The sequence below is a fragment of the Haemaphysalis longicornis genome, unplaced genomic scaffold, assembly GCF_048455015.1.
Source record: "Haemaphysalis longicornis isolate Haplotype H1 unplaced genomic scaffold, Haemaphysalis longicornis Haplotype H1 scaffold_1, whole genome shotgun sequence".
In the NCBI taxonomy this organism is placed as follows: domain Eukaryota; kingdom Metazoa; phylum Arthropoda; class Arachnida; order Ixodida; family Ixodidae; genus Haemaphysalis; species Haemaphysalis longicornis.
In genome coordinates, this window is record NW_027526203.1 from 360,973,001 (window position 1) to 360,994,944 (window position 21,944).

Here is a 21,944-nt window from a genome sequence, read left to right on the forward strand (position 1 = left end):
AGTACCAGCATGTCGGCACGTATTCACGCGATCCTGGACACATACCCATGCCCTGTGCGTGTTTTGTGGGTTCGCCAGGACATGCTTCCTGCCCATATTGCGGCGGATCGCGCCTCTCGCCGTATAGACCTTCCACGGCCGCTACCACTTCTTCCGGTGTCCACCCTAGAAGAACTGCTGGTGGAAAAGGAGAACCTCCGCCGCGCCACGCGTACTTTACTTCCACCGCGTGGAACTGACCTCCCCAGTGGGCTCGCTCGCTGGGAGGAGGTCCTGCTGCGGAGGCTTCGAGTTGGGGTGGCCTTATCCACAGCAGTGACCCACGTTTGGCCTCCCCCTATCACGCACCGTTTGTGGACACCTGTCCCTTTTGTACGGTTCCTGCGTCCGAAGCCGACACCAGCCACCTTCTATGGACCTTCCCTGCCCTTCAAACCTCTCGCCTGCAACACCTCCGGGGCACAGGGCTCCATCCTGGGAGACCCCCTGATCTACAGCGGTGGATATGGGGCCCTCAGCACCGGTCTCTGCTGACGATTTTCCGTGAAACCAATGTGATGTTGTATATATAACTGTTATGCCGTAAGGAAAACTCTCGCAAATATATATATATATATATATATATATATATATATATATATATATATATATATATATATATATATATATATATATATATATATATATATATATATATATATATATTTGTGTTCATGCATTGTCTTGATTTTGAAATTATGGTATTGGATTCAGGTGGCCTAATATACGATCGCGCAAATGAAAATGCGTTTGACGAGGCCACTTCCTGAAGACACCACCAAGCCCTCCTTGATCGAAAAAGGATAGCCATGGCAACAACCAGGCATGCTTATCAGCTACCCTCCGTGTGGCTGGTAACGTTCTTAGAAATCTGATTTACTGATTGCATGGTCGATTTCGAAGAAGTTACGTAAACGAGCAATTAACACCAACCTACGCATCCGATAACTTCATATCGCTTTCTTAACTCCTTGCTTCGCAACAGATGCGGCTATTGGGTTCGCGGATACACCTTTGCGAACAGGCAGTTGATTTGCTGGAATTATAACGAGCGATTTGGAGACAACAATTGTGGCCCGTAGTCAGACCGGCTGCTAAGACGCATTTGAAGGGCAATATTAAGAGCCACAGAGGGCTAAGAATAAAAAGATATGCTCTTATATATCGCGAAGCTCTCGAGAATGACCTTGGTACACAATCTGCCCTGCGGCAACAGCCACGCCAGCTTTCCAGTTAGTGAAAATGCTTGGAGAGGCCTTGAGCGGCAGAAAAGTTCCGAGAAGGGCACTATCAGTGCCGACGAAAAAGAAAGCGGAAAAAGTACGAACCACTTTCTTCGTGGTGCCGGAAAGATGTCTTTTATCATGTGGAGTTAAATTTCTTCTTCCCTCGCGAGAAAACTGTGCCAAGGACGATCTTCGCCGGCGTCCTTTTGCAATACGTCATAGAGCGGGCTTTTTAGGACTCGCTCTTGTACGTCCCATTCGCACTTCACCCGGCGCCTGCTGCCGCGAAGAAGACCGGGAGCTCGCTGCTACTCACACCAGCGCCGTGACAATGCTCGTGTCAGGACGAGTGGTCCTCTGGACCTTGCTCGTTGGCTTTGCCTCCGCCACTCCGCAATGCGTCGAGTCGGGTACCTCCCGGGTCACGTACACCTGTTCAGGCTTTACGAGGCACACCGACTTCGATATCGTTCGTCGTGAGTTCACCCCGGACCGCTACAGGAGGGTAGACTTTGTCCTCCAGAACAGCAACCTTGACTACCTTCCCCCGTCAGCGTTCGCCGGCACCATGCCATCGTCCCTGGAGTTTCAAAATGTACGGGTGCACGGCACTGCTCCGGCCACACTAGCAGGTCTCCCTTTCGATGGCGTCACGCAGTGGGTCAAGCACGTGACGTTCAGCGACGGCAGCACGGCGCCCCCATCCTGGTCTTTACTCGCTCCACTAACCAAGCTAGAGGACCTGAACATCAAGAACATGCACTACTTTAACCTCTCTAATGACTTCAACCACCTCCCACAAGGGCTGAAGCACCTGCGGGTCCTAGACTCCACCATCGCAAACGTGGAAGCTGAGTGGCTTTCAAACCTGCCGAATCTGGAGTCGCTTCAAGTCGAGAACAGCAATCTCAACTATATCCTCCGCTCGATGCTGCCGACTCCAGCCCTGAACCTGACTTCTTTGACGCTCAGGTACGAAGCCGAACGAATCGGTGATCTTAGCGGTATGAGCGAAGTTATGAAGTTATGCAGCATTAAGATTGTTTTTACCTTTTAGGATGTTCTGAGTTCACCAGAAACGTTGCTAGGATCTTCCCTTACTCTACACAAACAAGCAAACAACCAATATAATACGTAACAATTACATACGCAGGCGGACTACACCAGTAAAGCGCGAAAATATCCCTTTTATTATCGGAATCGCAAGACCAAGGCCCAAGAGGCAAATGATGAGGCAAATTACAATTAAAGAGCCATCATCACACGTGCACAGACATTGGCCATTTCAATCTCTAAGCCTCAGACCGCTAAAATCAGGATTTATATTATTTTTTTTCTCAGGGCGTATATGAGAGGAAAGGTCGAGACTAGTTAACCAGGCGAGGCCTAGACAGATTTGAGGGAAGGCCTGCCCCCAGCAGAGCGCATGCCCTCCAGGTTTAAAACCATATCTACTTCCACCTCAATGGTCTATGCGAAAACGTAATTGTGTGTTACTTTGACTTTTCTTGTTTTACCAGTACTTACACAAAGTCATGGTTGTATATATTAAATCTCATTTTCCCCCTATCGTCCCAATCCCTTTTCACAGTTTAATTGGAAACACTTGTAAATTACAGTACGTGTTGCGACACCTGACTTCCCTCAACTGGTGGTACTGGACACACTGTAATTGCGGAAAAGCTATTTTTTAAGCGGTCAATGCAGTTTACCGTTGGCTTCATCGCGTTGTGATTGGGACGATTGTGACTTAGGTTCGAATGTTCCTTCCAAGAAGCGCTGGCTTGTATTGCGAATGAACGCAATGTGGGGTCAGTGCAAGAATTAACGCAAATATATGGTAGCTTGGTACAGGGAAAAGGAGCGTGACTACCGGTTGGACGACGCCAGGAGGAAGTTCACTGCTAAAATCACGTTGCCATCGGTATCGTGAAGGAAAAAAAATGAGGTTTTCATGCAGCCGTTCACGCAATTCGCTTGTAACGCAGTATCCGAGTGCCGAAAAGGATGCGGTTGAAATGTTGTTTGTACTTTCTACCAGTGGTCCTGCTCGTAGGCTGCTGTATCAGCACCAAAAATTTCGACTAAATTTTTCACCCCATAAATATCTTTAAAAATAAACATACACCAAAATATATGCCATTTTCCAAAGCCCGGTATTTGAGCCAGTTTTGGTTTGCGGTTTCGTGTGGCTGCATACGGGTACTACAATTGCTATACGAATGAACCCACGAATGCGGGCTCTATCTAGATGTGATCATTTTTTTACGACCAGGCCGACAGTTTCGCCAACACAACTGTGCACGCGCTGTCTTTCTGGCATCTTATTGCGCGGGCGCAAACACATTGCGTCAGAACTCCTGCCACAGTCATGAAGCTGCGGGATTTTATAATGGTTTTTTAATGAGGGCCCCTATGATGTGCGTGCCCCCGCGCAGGAACGCAAACCTGACGTCTCTGCCGTTGGACCTCACGGACGAGCTGCCCCATCTGAGAGAGCTCAATCTTCAGAACAACTCTATCCATCACTTCCGAAACGAGAGCTTTGCCCCCCTGCTCGCCAATTTCCCAAACGCTGCTGTGCATTTGGAAGGTAAGGCCAGCGTTTTGACACGCCAGCATAGCTGAGGCGTGTCAAGGTAAACGAAGAAAATGAACTGCGTACAGCTTTGCATGGTCGGAGAAACGTTTTCTTATTTCACAATGCTTAAAAAATGAAACCACGACTGACCTGACTAAATTCTAAAACGATGGTTTCCCAACCCCGACCCAGGAGGGCATTCTAAGTGAGCTGGGGTCGGTTGCCGACGCAAACATGCCCACGTGATCCCTGGTACTCCATTCGCTACCCTTGTGGTCCGATCAAATTACAGCGTTAAAGGTTAGCATAGCTCGGAAGGCAGTACTGTGATTAGAAGACGTAGTTGCCTTACCACGTTCTTCAATCACAGAGCTACGTTTTCGAGCTCTCACACAAACTCACGAATGCTCAATCTGGATTAAGAATAAGGGAACACAAACCTTGCTTATAACAAGACAAAAATTTGTCGCCATCCCGTCGTGCGAAAGTGTATTACAAGTAAAGCTCTTGTAAACAACTACAAATGGTGATGGAGGAAGGTACGAAACGTTTCTCGTCGTTTCGGAGGGCTTGTCGCTTGCGCTCCGCTAGTGTCACTAAATAAGGGTACAGAGAATAGGCACTCTTTTCTCCTATTGTTCCGTGCCGCCGCCGTGATCATTGGTCAGTTCGCTTTACGTGACATTTGTTTATACTGCGACGGTTCAAGGACGGCGCCATTTTGTTATTTATGCGTGTTAGTTGGCCAACTCTGGCAGGCTTAGAACGTCGTCCCTGCTCCGCGGCTGCGCGCGACTGACGTCGTTCCGAACGCGAATAAATGAATGAGAATAAAAATAAAAAAGCGTGTAACAGCATTTCAGCAGCAGAAGTCTGTCCAAACAGGCTGTTTTGCTGCATCTTCGGTAGTGTTGTTAACAAACGACCCGGATGAAATTAATGGCGATGCCGTAGATTCGGCAATCTCGCAACACTGATAAACGCCAAAATGACCGCCGTCGCTGATTTGCGTGCTTCAGTGGCGGTGCTCTAATACCGTATCTACTGACACTACGCTCGGCTTCTCTGGCGGCAAATGCTGGGTCATGCCTAGCCTGACGCATGTGCCTGGCGTCTTGGGCAAGAACTGCTCTATTTAGTGATATTAGTCCTGCCTAGCCTTCAAGATAATCTGCAAACATAATCTTTACCAGGAACATATGGTGGAGGGGGGGGGGGATGTCCCATTGTTCACAGGCGCCTTATCACCCATAATGCGGTTTCGATGTTTGCTTTGTGGCTTTCTTAAACGAATTCTGAGCTTCATACTTGATGTATGAATAGCCTGACGCATGCGCTCAGCGTCTTAGGCCTTGGCGTTCTTGCCCACGGAGATGAAACTGTTGGGCAGTAGAGGTATACCGCTTTGCTGTAAAACTGATTTGTAATTAAAAAATGCTGAAACCGCAAGTCGCCAATGAGACTTAAAATATGTTCCTCGGCTGCGTTTATGTACACGAAAGGCTTTGTAGCAGTGTTGTACACGTTCCTCCAAAACAGGAACGAAAGCTCGTTCCTCGTTCCTTGCCAATTTTGAAACGAGTTCCCGTTAAAAGTTCCTTTATTACGAAAGGAACGCGTTCCAGTTCCACTTCGAAAATTGGAACGTGTCGTTACATTAACGTTACAATTAGGTTTTTAAATTAAAATATAGTGTCGGATAATCCTGGGTCGAAATTAAGAGAGACATTTAGAACTCACATCGAACTACGTATATTATACGAATATTAACACCACCGGCAGCAGATTATCTGGAGATAAAGATAATCAAAAGAAACGCTCCTAGGCGAATTTTTTCAGGAGCACCGGACAAACTCCAGACGGCTCGAGGGCATTTCGGTGCAGGATATTTCGGTGCGGAAATTTCGGTGTACGGACATATCGGTGTACGGACATATCGGTGTACGGACATATCGGTGTACGGGCGTTTCGGTGCACGCACATTTCGGTGTACGGACATTTTGGTGTACGGACATTTCGGCGACCAAATTATCCGGTGCTTGCCTGTTTGCGACAGCCGTTATATTTTTATTTCCGCTTAACGTGGGTTATATGGACAACAATCTGGAGCAGTGAATTTATTTTTTTGATTGATGCCATGTTCGATCTTTGCCAGTTATTTTTAGAAATTGTACATTTATATATTTTTGTTTAATACCTCTTCCTGGGGACACCTGTTATGCAGCCGATTGAATTCTTTAGCACACGTTTTTTTTTTTTCATTTATGACAGGTTGTTAATTTATATTCGCTCTTTTTTAGCTAAGACAATTACCCGTGTTTACAATGGTCTACCGCCTATTTTGTATTTTTTTTAAATTACACACCCTCAAATTACATAAATTACATGCACACTCTCAATATCCAAAAAGTAACAAACATTAGCTAGCCCCCCAGAATGAAGAAAACCTTATGAAGAGTATTACGTAGGCTGGGCTGCCTTGCTAAAATGAATTCGCGAACACTGGTCTAGGATATTGTCGGGGAGGAAAAACGGGCCTTTTGGAAAACAGCCGCAGGTTCTAATGTCCTAAATGCTGATTAAGCGCGTACCGGTTGTGCATACAAATTCCACCCATTGTGTTCGGAACAACCAACCTTCGTTTAATGTTTACAAGCCTACATTTACCACATTTTATTTCTTTGTTCTAGCGCCCCCACCCCTCCCACCTCCCTCCTGTACGCTCGAATCTAGATTTCTTTTTCAGCCATATTATTTTCGGTTTCCCCTGAAAATCTTACTGGCGTGGTGGAGTTCACGGTCTCCGAAGCGTCACCGCAGTGATTTTTTATTTTTTATTTAGAACATACTGCTAGCCTCTTAGTGGAAGCTTTTGAAGGAATTGGGTGATACATTCAGAACAATGGCATAGCACACTTCGCGTTTAAAACAGAGAAAAAGCTTTACATTCACCATGGGCGCACGAAACCTCTATAATGTGACACAAAAAGCTACCCAAAAAGCCGCTGAGAACTCAATGGCCACTATCGTTTGCTGGCTATGCCCTTCCGCGCGTCGCGGTCATATCGACGGCGCCCCCACTCCAGGATTCGCTCTTTCTGCGCCTTCAGTCGCCCCCTTGGGAATTAACTCATCAAGTCGCGCATATCATGGACACCCCACGTATACATCGCTTCCTCCCATTATAAGGAGCAAAAAAAAAGGAATAGGCTAGTGTGACGAGAGCGGCAACAGTCGTCTTCAAGTTTTCGAAGTCCAGTCGACGCAATGGTGAAGCACAAGTGGCACCCCTCTCTCTCTACTTAGGGGGATGATTGCCGGCGGGGCTCAGCTTTCCCCTCCCCTATGTAACGCCACCGTAAGTGCGATCGTTGGTTCGTTAGTTTTTAGTAGAACCGACACCGAATGCAACGAAGGCGAGATTGATTGAGAGAATAATTAAAACGAAATGCACACGCGCCTAATCGACCTCGTTTTTCTGTTGTTTTTTCGCGGAAGTTTTGCTGGGGGGGGAGTAATAGACTAAAAGCAGCAGCGTCTTGCACCGCTGGGTGAAGTGAAAGGAAAGCGCTTTGGTAACACTTAAAGTATTAGGGTTGTTCACATGAATGTTAAAATAACAAAAAATGATTGAGCGGATCCAAATTAACAACGTTAATTTTTACCATCTGCTACAGAAATTGGGTTTCACGTGGCAATGCTCCGCCAGGATTTAGCGTTTGTTTCCACGAACGGCGGCGCAAGCACAAGTCTCGAACGTAAAACCATATCAAGTCACGAAATTACAACATTAAAGCTATAATGTTCAAAGAATGCCTGGGACATCCCCTCACTCAAAATGTCTGGGCCAAGACGTCATGCACCAAAATGTCCGTGCACAGAAATGTCCACACCGAAACGTCCTGGACCGAAATATCCGACACCGAAATGTCCGGATCCCGTTTAGCAGTCCGTCCGTTTCGTTGGCTACGTTGTTACGGGGTTGACCGGGACATGTCTGCTCCTGAGCGCGCGGAAGGGCGAGTAGGAAGGGTGCGGAGGCAGGGACATGGCGAAGGCAGGCCCGCGGAACTAATCCCCCTACCGCGACGAATGCCCAAGTGCCTAGCCGGGTCCTGGTCAACCCAGTAACAACGCATACGACAGAACGGACGGACTGCTAAAACTCTCTATTCTTTCCCAGCCAGGGAACAATTCTATCGGCCAGACGCGCATCCTGGCCTCCCCAGACAAACGATGAAGGGTGAAAAGCATTCTCGCGGCTACGCTATTCACCCGTCGAACGCCGCGTAAGCAACCACCATGAAAGCAAGCACAAGCTGTGGCCTGCTGCGTGGTTATTCTTCTGCATTTCACTTTCGAGTAAGCACGTACGGCTGAAGGGCGGGCAAACTGACCATCTTATAGGAAGAGAAACGCAGTAGCGCTTTGTGGATTTTTGTACTCGAGCCTTGGCATCAAAAACAGCCAAATCCTGGCGATGTAACGGCAGGAACGCTGTTCCTGCCGTTCCTTCAAAAACGTAACGAGTTACCGTTACAGTTCCACCGACCCTTAATGAAACGGTGGCGTTCCTCCGTTCCTCCAAAAAGGAACTAGTTCCAGGAACGCCGTTCCGTACAACACTGCTTTGTAGTTTCCCTAGGTCTTAAACCCAGTCACAACAGCGAGGAATCTGAACTACACCACCGTGCATAGCAGTGGAAATAAGCAGCCCATATACACCAACCCTCTGGGTTCACGAAACACGTAAATTTCCACGAACGGTTAGACAGAAGACAGCAGTCGACACCCTAAACCAAATTGCACGGCTAAATCTTTATGAAAACTCTTCGCTTTGCCTGAAGGCAGACTAAAGAAGGGAAAAACACAGCGTTGAAGTTTGTGTCGTTCTTGCATCTACTTCTCCTTGTCGCTATTCCGCTGCCACAAGACCGAGCCCTGCTGTATGCATCGGGTTAGAAGGGCACGTGGCAAGGTTACTTTACACCGTTGAAGGTGCAACATCACTCTACCCTGCGGCCGCGTAATGTACGCAGGTGCGCTTTCCTCCTTGGGCAAGGGGTACAGCAGGGAAAGCCATCTGCTCCAAAGCACCAACGTTCGAAGTCACGTTTTGTCGCGTGGTAAGCGTGGCCCGTCTCTTCGCTGTCGGTTGTTGTCAAGAGGGGGAACGGGAGAGAGAAGGCAAAAGCCAAAAAAAAAGGCAAGGGCGAGATTAGATTGGATGGGTAAAGTTGCCCAACCCGTCCAATGCAATTTGGAATTAACTATTGGAATTAGCAATTTGGAATTAGCAATTTGGAAGTAAGCAATTTGGAATTAACTAAATAATGCCAAATTCCTTGCTACGAATTTGGGTTGCCGGAGAGTACTAAGCAAAAGTAAAACCAACACAAAAACGTTGCGTTGTTACCGACGCATCGCATATACAGCAATCTTTGCCAGCAAAGCATTCGACATTTTTTAAAGCGAAGCTTTTTACCTCTACCCCGCAAGGGTTCTGTCGGGACCGTTGGTGTCAACAGAAAACTCCCGCGAACAAATAAAAGAATTTACTGGCATCGCCAGGAATCGAACCTGGAACAAATACAGAAACAGAGAGAGAGCCCGTTGTCTTACCGATTGAGCTACAAGCCCAAGCTTGTAGCAAGGGGCTTCTCGCAAGGGGCTGAGCAGAATAAAAGTCTCTCTCTCTCTCTCTCTCTCTCTCTCTCTCTCTCTCTCTCTCTCTCTCTCTCTCTCTCTCTCTCTCTCTCTCTCTCTCTCTCTCTCTCTCTCTCTCTCTCTCTCTCTCTCTCTCTCTCTCTCTCTCTCTCTCTCTCTCTCTCTCTCTCTCTCCTCAAGCGGAGACGGGAAGACAGACGGTGCGCTCAGCGAGCACATCTGCGGGTTTACCTCCCGCGTTCTCACTGAATGCCACGTCATAGCGTCCCGTGACCTCTCACGTCCCTGAGCTGCACCCACGGCGCGTGTAGCAGCCGTGTGTGCGCCTTGCGGACATGCTAGGAGTTAGCAAAGATTAAAAGAAGCTCACACCAACGCATGGTGTTTCACTTCTCCGTCTGTGCCGCCAATCTCGTCGCCTTTGTCGGCGGCGGTAGAGCCGGAAGAGTAGTGAGATCGTCTAATACCGGGTTCAAGCATTCTTTCATTTTATAAAAAAAGAGTTTCCAGTCATGTGCTTCACCAATACAACTCAACTAACCACCATTAATGGATAATGCATTGATTTGACCTTAGCAAAGAATATCTCTTTGAAGTAATAAAGGCTGTGGCTAAGTGCATTTCCCTTGTCTCTGGTTTCACTCCTGTAGAGCCACGTGTGTGAATTCTAGTGACGTCGCATAAGTAATCGTTGTGGGTGTCATTTACAGCTTCGCTTTCCAACCACCTTCACAGAGTTGATTGGCGCGCATTTTTTTGTGCGTGTCCTCGGTAGCTCTTACTGTGAAACTAAGAAATCGTGTTTGGCAGTAAGACGAAAACGTGCAGGCTACCGTGTGCCGTGTGAGCATAACTTACCAGAAGGTGTACTATGGTGACAGAAAGAAGAGACATTTAGGACAATCTTTTTTTTATTGCTGCTACTTTTATGTCAGCAAGGCTTTTATGCATTAGGGGCAGTGGGCGTGGATTGAGCACAAAATGCAAGCAGGAACAAAAAATCGTATCATTGCACATATTTTATTCGTTTATTCAAAGCTTTAGCCGATTATAAATAGCGTTAAAGAACGCTATCTAGCGCTAAAGAACGCTACCTAACTACAGCCAAACGAAGATACGAATGCGAGGCAATAACACAAGCGCTGGGTTATTGCCTCGTATATGTCTTTTGATCAGCGCTGTCGTTCAATTTCTGTTTACCGACGCGCCCAAGAATATAGGTTGCTTAACTTTATTTCTAGTCCACTGGTCTTCAATTTTTTGCGAAAGCACGCATACTTCAGTACGTCAGCGCTAGTGTTGTTGCCTCGTCTTTGTCGTTTCGCTCGTGCTGAAGTATGTTTTACCTCGATAATATGTTTCATCAACCTGCTCAATAATGTACTTCGGCAACGTGGTGACAGCTTTCTAGGACGATATCTTTAATTCATTTATACGTGGGCACCAAGTATAACGATTAAAGACACGTTGGATGGAAACAACGTCATTGAGCATGCGAAAATAAGAGGCGACGTGCACAGCGGCTGGCACGTCGTTTCCTTCTTCTGTCACGTTTTTTTTTTTCCGCTGTTGCGTGATAGCACCTACAGTATTTGTCAAAATTTTGTAGGCCACGGAGACCATGACCGGAGCAGGCTGGCGGCCGAGCAGGGGCACTGCGCTTGCCGCTGTCGGCTGGATGCGCGGCTAAAGAGAGTTGAGGGGAACTTTCGCTTTTGCTTTTGTAGTGTGTCCGACGCGACAAGTGCTGCGCAAAATGTCTGCACTGAAGTGAAGTGCACCCGCTACGAGAAACCGGCCGCGCTGCACTTATCGCGCCAGCCATACCCCGAAAGCAAGAGTGAAAGTCCCCGCGGCTCTCTTTAGCCGCGAAACCAGCCGACAGCGGCAAGCGTAGCGCCCCTGCTTGGCCGCGTGCCTGCTCCGGCCACGGTGTCCGTGCCCTGCAAAATTTTGACAAAGACTGACTCATCTACTCGCCCAACTACAAACCAAATTGACGTAAAACATTGCAGCATTAAACAAGAAAAAGTCCCCCGCATTTCCCCGAGGGGGAGAATGTGAAAGTGCGAATATACGGTTGTCGGCCCGCTTGCGGCGCTTGCGCTCGGCACCCGCAGCCCACCGCCTCGCCGCCTTCTCTTCCATCTCTTCCATCGGGTTTGTAGTATCACGTGTACACCACGCAGTTATCAAGCCGCTATACGCCTCGAGCGCGGCCTGTAGGGGCGCCACTGAAATCCCCCTAGCGGCCCGTTTCGAAAGCAGGCGCGGGAGTCCCCGGCCCGCTCCCCCCTGTCGCCGTTGCTTTTGGGGCTCGTTCAAGACAGCGATTTATCGTTTGTCCGCGTTCGGAATACCGAATAACGAGGAGCAGGCACTCTGTTTGCAAGCGTGGTGTGTTCACGAGAGTATAAACGTTTATGACGATCTTAGTGAGATGTATATGAGCGCCGAGCGTGTGTCACAGGCCGGCGTCCCGAAGCCAGCATTTGCATGCAGCTGATTGCAATTCCGCTGCCCTGAAATTTAGTGGCAGTGTCTCCGTAAGCAGCGTTTCCTCCGATGGTCATGTAGCGGCCATACACACTATGATGTCAATCGACTTTGCGCACTTAGAAAATCCAGCGGAGCACTCATACCTGACAGCACGCAAATTACGCCTGCCAATATCACATATCAGATTGATCAGTACCATGAACAAGCCAATGCGGCATAGATTTCACAAACATTGTACCAAAGAAGTACGATGGATAATGCAAAATTACACTCCGGAGTCAGCACACGAGGACAAATGTAATGCTGTGTCGTCTTGTCCCGAGGTGAGCGCTCGCAAAGGTTCATGGGTTACATTTACCCTCTACAGAAGCGCGAAGATGAGCTTATAGAGTAATCCGCGTCCGTGACCAAACTCTTCGTCAAAACATCGTCATATGACACAGGGAGACTGCAGAATCTAGCATAAACCGAAATCAGAGACTCTTATCAGATACGAAACTCTTCCAACGAGCCTGTGAGTACGAGGTTTCGGCGCACGTTAAGGATCTCCAGGTGGTCAAAATTAATCCGAAGCCCTCCACTACGGCGTGCCTCATCGTCTCCGTTTCGTCGGCGCGTTAAACCCTGCAATCAATCAATCAACTCTTCCAACGACACCTCGTATCGCTTGTGAACTGCCTACCCTGTATTCTTCAAAAAATGCGTCCGCCGAGTGATCAGCCGTTCGTTGAAGGCGAAAAACAAACGAAAAGTGAACACGAAGCTTGTGTGTGTGATTACTAAAACGTTCATTCGTTGATTTCGCTCCACATTTGGAAACAACGATAGTTGAGCGTCCTCCTCCTCACCCCCCCCCCCCTATGTCTAGCGAAATAGTGCATTTCGCATCTAGTCGGTCTGGTGAATACTGCACTCGTTTTTTTGTTTTCATTCCCGTACGACTATTATATTTATTCCTGACTTGCAGACCATTAATTTTCCTGTGGTTTCATTTACATATACCTTGGTTCTTACTATAAGGCATGAGTGGGCATATATCTGACAATGCACAGCCTTTGAATGTACTTAACATTTTCGCGTGGCTTATACTCCCATAAAAGGCACAAGTTTTTGTCAGCTATTGGGTTATCACATCCCCGAAACATATTTTTCTACGACGTACATATTCGAAATTCGAAGCAAAGCCGCATTTGTTGTCTGCGCTGCAAAACGAACCAACCTCTTACAGTGCCAATATCAGGTCTAAACGAGGCGACAATAAATAGAATTCACTTGTTCTGAAGTGTTCGAAGGTGACAGCGGTGATATGCTGCTGCCGTCGCCGACGCCCGCAAGAGCGGCCAAGAAGCGCGCAGAACCGCCTCCCCGGGCAGCTCTTGTTGGCGTTCGAGCGCTCTACCAAGACGCAGCTGTTTTTTTTAAGTGCCTTAAACGTGCAGTTAACTTACAGACGTCTCCATAACAAGTTGTTTAATGCGCGGAAAGGCAAAGAGAAGCGAAAGAGAACCAAAACACTGCATGACCACCTATCAGCAACGCAGCGCTAATCCCGCAAACGCCGCGGAGAAGCGGCGGCAGGCGGCGCAGCGATCGCGAATCTCGAGGCGTATAACGCCGCTGAGTCGCCAACGCAACGCCGCTGACGACGTAGTTTGAATGCGTTAAAGATATAAGGAGCGTTCCTAACTCTGAAATCAGCTGGCTTCCGTGGATTAGTCGGTAGAGCGTTGCGCTCCGGATTGATCCTCGGATCGAAACCGGGCGCCGGATGCTGTTATTTTTTTATATAGTGTAGTGGCCTGGCTGGCGCGCCGAGAGAGGGTGTTGCGAGCTGGAGAGTAGGCGAGGGGGGAGAGGAGGCGCTACGCGAGCGCCCTCACGCGTCGGAAATCCGGCGCCGTTGCTAGGCACGCTAGCTAGCTCCGTTGCTAGGCTGCGGACGGACGGACGGCGGTGGACGCGTGATTCAGGGTCGCTTAAGAAGTGCATTCGCACTTAAAATACGTAACGTATACCACAGGCACTATTTTAGGGCACCGGCTTCGGGAACAACACATATTAAATTTTTAAAAATTGACCACGTAGCTGCTCACTTCACTGCAAACGTTGTCGAAAGACGTTTTCAGCACCCCCCCCCCCCCCTCTCCAATGTGTTCCTGGTGAAGATAATGGTTCGTAGATTATCAAGGAAGGCTAGGCAGGACTAGTGTCACTAAATAGAGCAGTTCTTGTCCAAGACGCCGAGCGCATGCGTTAGGTTAGACAGGACCTAGCATTCCTAGAGTTTCTTAGTATACTAGAGAGGAAACTGCGCCTGGTAATCCATGTCATCGTGGGGGTTTATGGGAAGACCCCCCTTTTTGGCTTAGGCTTGGCATGACAATTGGATTCTTAAGCGGTTTTGGGGATTTGCTTTCTTCACTATGCATTAACACGCCTACAAGCTACGAGGAAGCCGAAATCCTTCCTGTTCTGTGGTAGCCGTATTCGGTGAAACAACAGGCAGTGCGTGATCGCACCTGACGTTGGTCATGCCGCCATCGGGGACGTATGACTGAGCGGGTAATATGCCGACGCGAAATTTGTAGCCGACGAAAAAATTCCCCCGCATTTCCCCGAAGGGGAGTATGAGGAAGTGCGAAGCACGGGGTGATGCTATGAGGGGGAGTTTGTTGAAGTTTGGTGGCATTTTGCCCGTTAGTTACATTAACACCCCCTCGTGATCACGTTCGGCTTAACACGCCTCGTTTGTCCCTCTGCGGAAATCTTGGTGAATTAACGTGTATGTTCGAGAGGAGGAGCGCACCGCACCGCAGCGCACCGCAGCTGCGAAGCGCCGACCGAAGTGAAGGGAGAGGAGGCGCAGTCACGTGAGAGAATGCAGAACTAGCGGGTTTGTAGTATCACGTGTACACCACGCAGTTATCAAGCCGCTATAACGCCGCTGAGTCGCCAACGCACGCCGCTGACGACGTAGTTTGTATGCGTTAAAGATATAAGGCGCGTTACTAACACAGATATCAGCGTCGCGTCCGTGGCTTAGTCTGGCTTATGCGGATGACATTGCTGTGTTCTGTGAAAACAAAGAGAGCATTTATAGAGTAGTCCAGGTCACAAAACGGTTCAGTACCACAACCGGAAGCATAGTAAATTGGGGAAAATGTCTTGGTTTCTGGCATGGCGAATGGCAATCCACCCCCAGCGTTTTTGCCAACGTGGCCTGGTCGACAACCCCAGTTAGGTATCTGGGAGCCCCCCTACAGTTTTATAGGGATAGCGAACCATATTGGCGAGAACAGACAAAAGAAACTCGCGCGAAAGCGGACAAATGGAAAGGGGCTTATTTGTCCACGTTTGCTAGGGCGACTGTGTGTAATTTGTTCTTAGTATGCAAATTGTGGTATGTGATGCAGGTGTTGCACTGCTCACGCACAAACGTGCAAAAGTTGCATTGTGTGTTCGCTGTTTTTGTTTGGGCCTCGAATTGGGAGAGGTGCAGTCGTAACAACCATTTTAGGCGTGTGAAAGATGGAGGAGTGGGGCTAGCGCATTTATTTGTGCGACAACTAGTAAATAGATTTCTTTTTTTGAGAGAAGTAAGGAACCCTTTTCTTCGTACAGTGTGTCAATTAAGGCTAGGCAGGGTTCTCCCCGATTTTGTGATTACGACTGAATACATGACGGGAGGTATCTTTGGATATTTTAAGGAGGTCGTGCCCAGCGTAAAGTTTTTAAACGCAAGATTTTCAAAAGAGTATTTAAGTACGGTTGCGCGTAAGAAATTGTACCATGATATTGTCGATGTTGTGTTCCCTGTTCCCATGTACAGGGCTATGTACTTTGGAAGGCCCGGCAGCGATGCGCTTAAGAGGGTTAAAAGAATGCAGATTCAACCAGGGGTAAAATCCTTTATGTTTAGGTTACACACAAGAACATTATTAGTACGAACATTTATGGAAGAAAGGGGGTTATTCGTACCATGGGGGACAGATTGTTTTAGTTGTAAATCCCCCGAGACAATAGATCATGTATTTTTGCATTGTTGGGAGGGAGTATATTTTTGGGATGTGCTACAGAGGACATTACACAAAGATTTTCCACTAGATCCTCACGGTATACGTTTCCTTGCAATCGACAATGAGGAAGGAGTGCCTTACGATTTAGTCATGGCACTGGGTCTCCATAGTATATGGCGCTCTCGTACAACAAGGTTGTACAATGATGTTGATGCGCGATGTGCAAGGGAGTATTTCAAAGAGAGCATTGGGCGATTTGTTGAAGTTATTAAGTTCCACCAGGAACTACCTGATTGGCTGTCGCAAATAGAGCAACTAATCAATATGAGGGCATTTTAAATGGACAAAGTTAGCCCTGTAGTGGCTGGCAACTCCACCTCTTGTATGTGTACATATTTGCAATGTTGAGATGTAATCTGTTGTGAATTGTCAAAGACAGGCAATAAATACAAAAAAAAAGCGTCCGTGGCTTAGTCGGTAGAGCGTCGCGCTGCGGCCGCAAAGTCCTCGGATCGAAACCTGGCGCCGGATGCTGTTTTTTTTAACGACGATAGTCTTTCTTGGGCTCCTTAAACCCAGAAATTTTGGTCTGTCTGTATGTCTGTCCGTCTGTCTGTCTGTGACTCGATTCAGCCACCCGGCCAAAGCAAAACAATGCCTGCCCATTAGTCTTATATAGTCACAGCTAAATCTACCCGTCTATGTCCGGTGTAAGGTTCATACTTGTCAACATTGTTGAAGAAGAACAAGACATTACGCAAATATGAGACAGCAAATCAATACAGAAGTGATATTTGCAGTGTTCCTTTATAAAAAATTCAAGCATGCTTGCTTTTGCGAAATTAAATACTTCATCAACTGCAGAAAAAGAATTCACTTCGCCGTCGCCTACTGTCGCCCGCGCCACTATAGCTTCTTGCGCCATTTTAAGAAATCAACCGGCAACAGTTACGAAAGGTTCCACTATATAGGTTCCACGTTCTGCTTGCAACGCACGTGGAGTAGGGAAACGCGGTTCTATAAACGTTGAAGTAGGGCGCCTCGATTAACGCGCGTCTCCGCCGTACAGCAGCGTTCGCATCGAGACACCCGGTTTGGAGCAGTGGAACGCGGGAAATTTAAATGATTTAAGCAAACCTTTGGCGTCTTTACCTTGGGAGGAGCGCGACGCAAGAGGAACAACATGAGAGGTGAGCGGCAAAGCGAAGGGAGGCATTTACTTCGCAATAGCCGATAAAGACTATCGTCTTTTGACGACATTTGCAACGAAAGGAGCAAGTCCTCGGATCGAAACCTGGCGCCGGATGCTGTTTTTTTTTTTATATAGTGTAGTGGCCTGGCTGGCGCGCCGAGAGAGGGTGTTGCGAGCTGGAGAGTAGTAAAGGGGCTTTAGGAGAGTAGGCGAGGGGGGAGAGGAGGCGCTATGCGAGCGCCCTCACACGTCGGAAATCCGGCGCCGTTGCTAGGCACGGTAGCTAGCTCCGTTGCTAGGCTGCGGACGGAGGACGGCGGTGGAAGCAGGAGTAGGCCCGACTAAGAAGTGCTTCGCACTTAAAAAATAAACCAAAGGTACTTCGACGAAGACAAGATACGACAGATACGGGCGCTTGAATCCGTCCTATCTTGTCATCGTCCACGACTGTTTAACGCCACGTTTTCTTTTTTCTTGTTAAACTGCAGCTGACGGTCGGTGCACCGGTTCACTAGGAAGGTGCCGTTTTCATAGCTATGCTGAAAAACTTTCCAAACTCTTCCAACAACTTATTATTTGAAATAATGGTAACGTTAATAAAATAAGAGTCTATAATGAGTTTCCCCGCCAAATATTAAGACTCTTCGTAACTACCACCTTGGCCTGCAGAATAGCAGGAACAAACGTTCCGGCAAAAGACACTTTACCTCCTTTTTTCTTAGTTTTAAAACAGCACGTTTTATTCTCCACTTAGATAATTACACACTATTTTTCGCGTTTTTGTGGAACTTTGTTTATATTTGCGGTCACCAAAACGTTTCAATCCAAGCCAATGATGAAATTTAGGCGAATGCATGATCTAATGGCGGCCTATGACGACACAGATGGCATTGATGTGAGCCGCATAGACGCTAGCGCCAGATTCCTCTCTAGTGTATGTTGTAAGAAACTCCATGCTAGCAGTTGCCGCCAGAGAAGCCGAGCGTAGTGTCTATAGATAATGTATTGGAGTACCGCCACTGAAGCACGCATATCAGTGACGGTGGTCATTTTGGAGTTTATCAGTGTTGCGAGATTGCCGCCTCTACGGCCTCGCCGTTAACTTCGTCCGGGTCGTTTGTTAACAACACTACCGAAGATGCAGCAAAACAGCCTCTCTGGACACACTTCTGCTGCTGAAATGCTGTTACACGCGTTATCTTTTATTCGCATTCGGAACGACGTCAGTAGTGCGCAGCCGCAGAGCAGGGAGGGCAAACTAAGCCTACCAGAGTTGGCCGACTAAAACGCTTAAACAACAAAATGGCGGCGCCCATACACCCTCGCAGTGTAAACAAATGTCACGTAATGCGATCTGACCAGTGATCATGGCGGTGGCGCGGAACAATAGGAGAGAAGAGAGCCGATACTCTGTACTCTTACCTAGTGACACTAACCGAGCACCAGCGACAACCCCGCCGAGACGGCGAAAAACATTTCATACCCTTCTCCATCACCATTTGATTGATTTGATTGATTGTAGTGTTTAACGCGCCGACGCAACGCAGGCGATGAGGCGCGCCGTAGTGGAGGGATCCGGTTTAGATTAATTGGAGTGCACGTTGCCAACGCAGAAAAAAATGTTCTTGTTCATCCTTTCTTCGTGACATACACACACGCACACGCGCACGCACGCGCAGACACGCACGCGCGCGCGCACACGCACGCGCGCGCGCACACACACACACACACACACACTTGCAGGATTAGTCAGGGATTGTGAGCTTTGAGTAGCTATGCGTCCGCTTCACAAAATTTACAAAACTACGATTTTCCCACGTAAATGTTGTAGAATAGTGCGTGCCGCGGGACACCTGAACGTGACAGTGGCACGTGAGTAGGACAGGTACACATCAGCCGCGCAAAACCCTGATTCTAGGAAAGCTGTGGCGTGCGCCAGTGTGCTTAATGACGTATTTCGGGCTTTAAGACTAACAAACGAAAGCGAAGAAATAGACGCATGCACGGTGTAGCAGAAAAGAAGGCGGGTGAAGTAATTCGCGCCTGCAGGAAAGTAGACGAAAGCGAAGAAAGCGACGCAAATGCGATGTTGCAGCAAAGAATAATAAGAATAGCCAGCCTTTCGTTTTCAAAGCACGTAAGTAGATTTAAGGGCCCCTAGGAATTTTAATTGACTGGTTATCTGATTGCCCTCTTGCACCGGCTTCCGATCAGTTCGAACTAACCAGGCTTACCAGATATCTGGCAATTTTTAAAGCAAAATTTTTACCTCTACCCCCAAGGGTTCTTTCGCGACCGTTGGTGTCAACAGAAAACTACCGCTAACAATAAAAGAATTTACTGGCGCCGCCAGGAATCGAACCTGGAACTAATAGAGGACCACAGCGAGAGCCCGTCGTCTTACCGATTTAGCTACGAGCCCACGCGGGGAGGGGGAAGGCAGGTGGTGCACTCACGGAGCGCATCTACGGGTTTACCCCCTGCATTCTCGCTGAATGCCACGTGATAGCGTCACGCGACCTCTCGCGCCGATGTGCGCTCCCAAAGGACGCTCACACCAACTGAAGGCATCTCACTTCTAGTACGCCAACGTCCTAAAGCCTGTGACCTCCAGTGTTCAGGTAAAAAATCACAGCTCCTTGTCGTCCGCCTTCACACCAAATGACACATCAAGGAACACATTCAAATACCCCTTGATGCCCAGCACAGAATGTAACTCCGCTTGATGTACTCCCGGATTATTGGCGACAAGAACTAAAGAGTCTCCCTTTGCTTAAAAATATGAACTCACACGACGGGGGTCGCGACAAGGACGGGCTCAAGCGCTAGACCCCATCCTCGGTGGGGATCATGAAGCTATCTACACAGACGCCTGCCGACATCGACAGCAGCAGTACGTCATCATCGTGGCTACCTCCAGAACCGAACTTCTTGCTTCTGTTGCACTCAACACCGAGGACATGACGGCAGCAGAAGAGGCAGCCATCGCCTTGGCTCTCACTCAACCAGGAGTACGTAAGGTAGTAACCGATTCCCAACAAGCCTACCGGAATTACCAGTCAGGATTGGTGTCCCTACCTGCACTGCGTGTGCTTAAAAACCACTCCCCCCATGGTTCCATTCAGCTCATCTGGAAACCCGCTCACGCTTTCATGAAGGGCAACGAATACGCCCACCAAACCTGCACTTTTACCCCCGTGCTACGGAGCTGCACGAGGACAGTAACCCGCTTGTCTCGTTCAAGGACACAACCCAGCATTATCGCCTTCTGAGACAGACACTACCTTCGCCTTGCCCTGACCTTTGCACAGAACAACAAACTACCCTACAGGTCATACAATCCGGCTCCTTCCCACAGCCTACACGTCTTCACTTAATGCACCCGAATCGCTACGACGATGAATGTAAATTTTGCTCAAAAGTAGGAACACTCTGCCACATACTCGGGCTGTGCGACTGTAGCCCTGAGCACCCTCCTCTCTTTCCGTCAACTACCGAACAAGAGCAATTGGAGATGCTGATGTCCATTCCCTCTCTGCCTACCCAGCTTCAGCTGGTAGACAGAGCACAGGTGGCGCGGACTGAATATGGGCTACAGGGAAGAAGGAACCACTCACCTAGGCCCCACTCTGGGCAGTTCAGAAATCTGAATAGGAGTATTTCCTCCTGCTCCTGCTCCTCCTCCTCCTCCAGCTCCTGCTCCCCCTTCGTCTCTGCCGCCTATCTCGTCGCCTCCGCCCGCCACGGCAGAGACAGAGAATTGAGATCGTCTAACACCGGGTTTGAGCTTTCCACTCATGTGCTACACCAGTAAAATTAAACCAAGCACCGTTCATGCATCATGCATTAATTTAACATTACCAAGAATATCTCTTTGAAGTAATAAAGGGTGTGGTTAAGTGCAGTTCACTTCTCTCTGGTTTCACTATTTGCAGAGCTTCGTGAGTGAGTCACATGAGTGATGTTTATGGGTGCCGTTTACAGCTTTGCTTTCCAACCACATTCACAGGGTGGATTGGCGCCTTTTTTTTTAATGCGTGGCGTTTCGAATTTCGCAGGGAACCCCCTGGATTGCGACTGCCAAGCGCGTTTCCTGAACCAGATTCCGCCGTCCTGGACGACACCGCCCTGCAACACGCCCCAGCGACTCAAGGGGCGATACGTGCCCAACATCGGAATCTCGCAGCTCCTCTGCGAGAATCAGGTTGCCAGCGGCGCCCGCAAATAAATGCAACTCGACTGGACTATTCACAGCTTCCTCTCTCACTAAAAGAATCTGACTGATTCGACCCCCGTCCCCCCATGCCCCGAGCGATTCCCAGCAGCAGCCAAGTGGGTAATGCAGCTGAAGGAGCCCCATGCATGGCGAGGGCCAGGTGTTCCCAAATTCGGAGCGTTACAGATAGTTGGGTAACAATGTTGGTGCCTGATCGTATCCATTCGTTCCCCTGCCGTTGGAAAAGCTACGCTTCTCGTTGGGCTTACTCGAGACAGAATGTGGTGGAAGTTAAACAAAAGCCAGGAGAAGCGCAGATGTGGCGCACGGGAAAATGTGTTCAGATTTTTGATCGTGAACGGAAGTATATTATGCAAGTAAGTTCTATGCCATCTTAGCGTTGGGTTTAGAGAATGCAGCGCCCTTTTCCCGTATTGGTTTGGGGTAACTGCACAACGGCCCCAGTAAACCCTGCAGACGATCATTCACAGCTTTCACCTTGTTCTAA

General features: G+C 48.4%; 1 protein-coding gene across 1 annotated transcript; it reads left to right on the forward strand.

Annotated features, from left to right (window-relative positions):
- The first annotated feature begins 1,507 nt into the window (after positions 1–1,507).
- On the forward strand, positions 1,508–21,467 carry LOC144154986 (toll-like receptor 9). The gene is made up of 3 exons (XM_077686150.1): positions 1,508–2,237; positions 3,704–3,858; positions 21,279–21,467. Exons 1-3 carry the CDS (start codon positions 1,597–1,599, stop codon positions 21,446–21,448), a joined length of 966 nt encoding a protein of 321 aa, XP_077542276.1. The 5' UTR covers positions 1,508–1,596; the 3' UTR covers positions 21,449–21,467.
- Positions 21,468–21,944: the final 477 nt, after the last annotated feature.

Coding starts and splice junctions, on each gene's coding strand:
- LOC144154986 (XM_077686150.1), top strand. CDS start 1,597: ATGCTCGTGTCAGGACGAGTGGTCCTCTGGACCTTGCTCGTTGGCTTT. Junction 2,238..3,703: donor CTGACTTCTTTGACGCTCAG/GTACGAAGCCGA, acceptor GCCCCCGCGCAG/GAACGCAAACCTGACGTCTC. Junction 3,859..21,278: donor CGCTGCTGTGCATTTGGAAG/GTAAGGCCAGCG, acceptor CGAATTTCGCAG/GGAACCCCCTGGATTGCGAC.